This window comes from Hibiscus syriacus, unplaced genomic scaffold, assembly GCF_006381635.1.
Source record: "Hibiscus syriacus cultivar Baekdansim isolate YM2019G1 unplaced genomic scaffold, ASM638163v2 tig00110652_pilon, whole genome shotgun sequence".
Classification (NCBI taxonomy): domain Eukaryota; kingdom Viridiplantae; phylum Streptophyta; class Magnoliopsida; order Malvales; family Malvaceae; genus Hibiscus; species Hibiscus syriacus.
The window spans coordinates 511,373-517,372 of NW_024062812.1; the positions used below are offsets into that span (position 1 = coordinate 511,373).

The 6,000-nt window shown below is 37.0% G+C and overlaps 2 protein-coding genes across 2 annotated transcripts; both read right to left on the reverse strand.

Annotated features, from left to right (window-relative positions):
* Positions 1-970: 970 nt before the first annotated feature.
* Positions 971-3,138, reverse strand: LOC120137177 (probable serine/threonine-protein kinase PBL9). The gene is made up of 6 exons (XM_039152992.1): positions 3,060-3,138; positions 2,840-2,982; positions 2,716-2,758; positions 1,747-1,827; positions 1,111-1,579; positions 971-1,060 (listed from the first exon to the last, which is right to left on the reverse strand). The coding sequence occupies exons 1-6, from the start codon at positions 3,094-3,096 to the stop codon at positions 1,051-1,053; spliced, it is 783 nt and encodes a 260-aa protein (XP_039008923.1). The 5' UTR covers positions 3,097-3,138; the 3' UTR covers positions 971-1,050.
* On the reverse strand, positions 3,122-4,328 carry LOC120137138 (probable serine/threonine-protein kinase PBL10). Its single transcript, XM_039152972.1, has 3 exons — positions 4,148-4,328; positions 3,272-3,600; positions 3,122-3,154 (listed from the first exon to the last, which is right to left on the reverse strand). The coding sequence occupies exons 1-3, from the start codon at positions 4,194-4,196 to the stop codon at positions 3,122-3,124; spliced, it is 411 nt and encodes a 136-aa protein (XP_039008903.1). The 5' UTR covers positions 4,197-4,328.
* Between the last annotated feature and the right edge of the window lie 1,672 nt (positions 4,329-6,000).

A 6,000-nucleotide genomic window follows, 5' to 3' on the forward strand; every position in this document is an offset into this window, starting at 1 on the left:
TAATAATTGAAAGTAGCAGTCTATGCAAGTGATGTCACACGTTTTTGACAACAGAAATCTTTCAACAATATGGATTTCACCTGTTATGTTGCGGAGTCCAACAAATTACTAAAACCTCTCAACTTTCAAGCAAAAATTTCTATTAAATTATACTTTTCAATAAATCAATTCCATTCTTTGACTGGTATTTCAGAAGCAGCGCCAGGGCTTGATTTTGATACACAGAAGTAACACATGGTTCATAACTTACTGCAATAATATCTTCAGCAAGTGTCAAAAACTCTGGATTCTTGTTTTGGTTTATTTCATAACATATAAAAACACAAACATGATACCGCTAATATTTATGCCTTAAGGTGTGTATATAGTTATAATTTTTTGAAAAAAAAAGAAATCAATTAAAATTTTGAATTTTTTTTATTTTCAATTTAACCGTTAAATCAAAAAATTAAATTAATAAAGTTTTTTTTAATTACACAATCAAATTAATTAAGTCTTTTGATTAATTTTGTTTGTTAAATTTTAATATATTTTTTATCAAAATATTATTGTCATATGATACTGTAATTATGCAATGTGAAATTTATAATTTAAAAAAAATTAAAAATATATAAAAAAATTAATAAAACTTTAAAAGTGATCATTTGATAATCATGATGTGCTATACGACATAATAAAAAAACTAATTAAATTTAACGATTAATATTAATCAAAAGGATGAATTTATAAGTCTTAAAAGTATAGAGAGGTTTTTTTTATATAAAAAAAATTTAAGGCTTTTGAAGTTATGAAGACAATATTTATTATCTTAAAACATTATTGAAAAACTAACAAAATATAACATGTATTGTCTTTGGACTAGCTTTGAGGTTTTGTGGTGCTATTTCAACTCCATTTTTAATTTCATAAAAACGTGATACAAAAGTAACGAAACCCTCTGTTGGCTAATCTGGAAGGATTTACAGCATTGCACATTCCCCTTGTTACAGTGGAACTTGCATTTTTATTGGATTGGTTTTGATTACATTAGCTAAAGCGAGAAGTGTACAGTCACCAGAGGCTTAAAAAGTATATGGCTCAGCTCAGCTGTGAAAATTGTTATGAAAATACCTCAAAGGGAAGCAGCTTTCATGGTGTGCGTTATCAGGCATAAAGAGGGGAAGCAGACGGCCGAGGGTATGCGGCAATGCTCCTCCCATTGTTAGCATCACCGGTACTTCGCCTGCGTATCCGGGTGCGTTGCTAATATTGTTCTGATGACCTCCTGATTCACCCGAATCCTGGAACTGCTCCAATGCTGTTACAACCTCATTCATGCGCGGTCTGAATTTGGCTTCAGTAGACAGGCATCGCAAAGCAAGGGTAGCGGCCTTTAAGGCTGCTTCCATTGAATACCGGCCTTCAAGGCGGTTATCTACGACACGGAATATTTTACGTTTGTTGGTCAGGTATGGTCTGGCCCATTCCACTAGATTATGCTCTCCGGACGGTCTATTCTTGTCGACTGCTCTGCGGCCAGATAACATCTCTAGCAGCACGACTCCAAAACTATAGACATCACTCCTAGCTGTCAAATGGCCTGCAGTCGGAGAAAATGTCGGAAGTTACGCTATCTGTTGCCTAGATATTTACGTCATCAATAAATACTAGAAGCACTGTCAAAAGTCTAGGCTCCATAGGTCTACCAAAGCCGATGAAAACCGATTTGGTGAACCAAATGGAGCACCCGGAAATGATAATAAGTACCTGTGGCTAGATACTCTGGAGCAGCATATCCATATGTCCCCATGACTCTAGTAGAAACATGGCTCTTATCACCTGTTGGTCTTAGAGATGGTAAACGGGCGGGTCAGGTACGAATATCCCATCCCCATATTCATACTCACCTAATATTTTTCAATATACCATCCGTCAACCACTCATGATGGGTACAAATTTTCAAATCCACATCCGCCCACGCGGTTACATTTTCAAATCTATCCCCACACCCACTAGTGACATACCCATCTAGACTCACCTGACAGCAAACTAATGGGATGTTGGAGTTAGTTCCCAGACAGTTCGTGATGGGGTAGCAACGCATGCTTCAATTTGTCAGAGGAGTGGCTCTACGAATGTTATGGAGACAGATTGTAGGAAGCATGTAGTCGCAGAGCAGGATTGTTGAGTTGCTTTCATGTTAATGCTTATAGTGCGCCTAATATGGGTTTTGAGGGGCTAAAGAACATGAAAATTGCTGCTTTTGATGTTAATGCATATACTACGACTAATTTATGTTTGGATGGACAACATGGGCTAAAGAACTTGGACAATGACGTGGTTAGTGGAACTATGAGTTTAATCAAAGAGCCGAATATTTTCCTAATTAAAGACCAGATTAAAGATTAAATATCCTTAATATTTGGTTAAATTATATGTTATATATTATACAATATTAAAATTTATAAATTTATAAATTAGTCTCTAAAATTACACCTAAATTCATAATGGTCTAAAATTTAATAGATATTTAGTTGAGCGGGCGGATGTGGGGCGGGCGGATGCGGAGCGGGTAATGTCTCAAACCCATTACCCGCCCACCACCCACGACGGGTACCACTTTATAAATCCACACCCGCCTATTATCCACTAAAATTATACCCATCCCCGCTCCAATTGGAGCGGATGCGTTACGGAATCCACGAAACTGTACTCGTTTGCCATCCCTAGTTGGTCCATCTTTGGCCAACCCGAAATCAGAAAGCTTTGCATTATAGTTCTGCGATGACATCAAAATAAAGGTTCACAGATGGATTTTTCGGAAAATGAAACAATAATGTTGGTTTAAGAAACCACATACTGAATCAAGCAAGATATTGGAAGTCTTGAAGTCTCGACATATCACTTTTGTTTCCGCACTGTGAAGAAAGGCAAGCCCTTTTGCTGCACCGAGAGCAACCTTCATTCGAAGGCTCCATGAAAGAGGATGGAAATACAAACCTCCTGGTACATAAAATTCGAGTTTTAGGACAAGTAAATTTGTTCAATTTCAGAAGAAAAATGGCAGAGGAAGAATTTACTTCTGAATAAATGATTCTCCAAGCTGCCTCGAGGCATGAATTCGTACACCAAAAGTCGGTGTTCATCCTCTAAGCAATATCCAATTCACCTCTGCCTGTAAGATCACGAAACTTTATTTTAAAACTTTTAAAGCAATTAAGAAGGAAACTGCACAATATTGGCTGTCACCATATACCGAAAGAAGGATGAGATGAAGTGAAAGAGAACTCACCAACCACTCTCTATGACCATGGAACCCTTCCTGGTTAAGCCTTTTCACAGCAATGACAGTCCCAGTTCCAGGCTTGGAAGCAGTTAATGAATTTTCATTGATCCACCCTTTAAACACCGAGCCAAAACCGCCCTCTCCGAGCACACTATCGGGACGAAAATTCCTAGTGGCCATTTTGAGATCAGCAAAACTAAAACTCTTCAAATTGGGGGACTGTAAAATCTCACCCTCACTCCGGGGTGTCAGAGGTGCCGAAAATGATGAGATTTTGCTGCTTGTACTGCTCGTATCTTCCCCAATGCCGCTGACGTACTTTGAACTCAGCCCTCCAGTTCGAAGATGTAATATTGCAGGCATTAGTTAATCGATAAAATCCAATTTAACAAATAGAGTTCCCATTCCTGTCAAAACTCAATCTTCTAATATTTAGTTTCAAACTGAAATGTTAACCAAATTAACGGAAACCAGGATAAGATTTCAGTTAGCTGGTTAGAAATCTAGAAAATATAGTTCTAAGGCGCAAGAACCATATGTTAGCAACAATCAACAATGGTGGCACACTGATACTCTCAGTCTCAGGATCTCAAAGCAAGCTAGAAAAAGAGAAAATATCTATTTGGTAGCCAAGAAAATAAATATTTTTTTTACTGGAACCCATAATTCCTAAATTGCAGCTTAAAAGGTTCACGTCATCCAACAACCAGAATCCCAAAAGAGGAAAGAACATAAGATGAAAGATAGCCAGAAAACAAAAACGGAAGGAAAACATCAAAGTACTTAACTTGGCCATATAAAGTCCAAAGCAACTAAAAACAGAATCAGCTTAATATTGGAATGATGCTCGTAAAAAGGGAAAGAAAAGGAAACTCAAACTACCTGTGTTACTTGGGCTCTCGTTAATCCTGGCACTTAAGCAATTCCCCATCAAATCAAATCCCGGAAACACAAATACCGCCTACACCTGTCCTGCTGAAGATCTTGAAACACAGAGAAAAAAGAACGTTTGGTTATAAGAAACCAAAATTCAAGAATGAAATGAAGCAGATCTACGTTTTAATAACCAGAACTTATCCCTTATATCAAAAAAAAGCACCATAAACACGATCACTTTTCACTACATCAAAGATGAGAAGATAAAAATACATAAAAAACGAGAAGCTAAGCCACCCAAGAAAGAAAAAATAGCGCACCTTACGACTATCGGATAGAGCAAAATCATAACTGATAATTTGAGAAAATAAAAATAAAGATAAAAAAGACACAAAATTTAACGTGGAAAACCCCTAAATAATATAGGGTAAAAACCACGAGCAACAGTAGAAGAATTTCACTATGAGAAAATAAGAATTACAACTTCTCTCAATCTACCAAGGAGAAAACAATGATAATTCTCTCTTGATAAAAAAGAGAAAACAACTCTCAAGAAACTCTCTAAATTCTCTCTAGTATTGGAAGAAAGCTAGAATGCTTTGGGATGATTTTGAAGCTAAATGAGCTAGGGTATTTATAGTTGAAACTTAAAGACTAATCTTATAAATAACCATAAGTTCAATGACTAAATTGTGATTATTCTATTTAACTTTTTCAACAATTTGGTGGCCAATATTTGACCAATTTAGCCGCCCATTAATGATGCCAACTTTTCATCCCATTATGTTGACTAAATGCTGCCAACTTTTAACAATCTCCCACTTGAATATTTGATTGGAACAATAATATCTTCACACCATTCTTTCTACCTTGTACCATCATGTTGCTTATGTTTTTGTCAGGCCACAAGAGGATCGACACCAGCTAAATTTATCAGCGTTGATTGTCTTCGTCATGAAATCTGCTATATTGTCTTTGGTATGGATCTTCTGCATATCTACCGTCTCTTCTTCCACCTTTTCACGAATAAAATGGTATTGAACTCGTATGTGCTTTGTCCTTGAATGAAATGTTGGATTCCTTGCTAGATGCAAGGCGCTTTGACTTTCACAAAACAGAGAGACATACTCTTGATTGTGCCCAAGCTCCTCCAATAGCATCTTCAACCAAATTGCTTCTTTACTGGCTTGTGTAGCTGCTACATATTTTGCATCTGTTGTGGATGTAGCCACAACTGACTGCAATTTTGAAACCCATCTTACAGCTCCACTAGCAACTTTGAACACATATCATGTAGTAGATTTGCTTTTATCCAAATCCTCTGCATAGTCAGAATCTACATACCCATTGATTAGTAAATTTGATCCTCCGTAATATAATGCAACATTTGAGGTCCCTTTGATGTATCTCAGGATCCTCTTTACTGTATTCCAATGCTCTTTGCCTGGATTCGCCATGTACCGACTAACCACTCCCACTGATTGTGCAGTGTCTGGTCTTGTGCATATCATAGCGAACATTAAACTTCCCACTGCTGATGCATACGGTACTCGAGACATCTCCATCATCTCTTTTTCACTGCTAGGACTCGTACTGGAGGATAATTTGAAGTTAATAGGAAGAGGGATAGAAATTGACTTACAATCTTGCATGCTGAATTGTGACAAGATCTTCTTCAAGTAATTCTTTTGTGAAAGTCAAATCTTCCTATTACTTCTGTCTCGGTGAATTTGCATCCCTAGAATCTTGTTTGTTGATCTCAAGTCCTGCATTTCAAATTCCCTAGCCAGTTGTGCCTTCAATTCTTCAATATGATCTTTGTTGGGTCCTGCAACCAACATGTCATCCACATACAACAA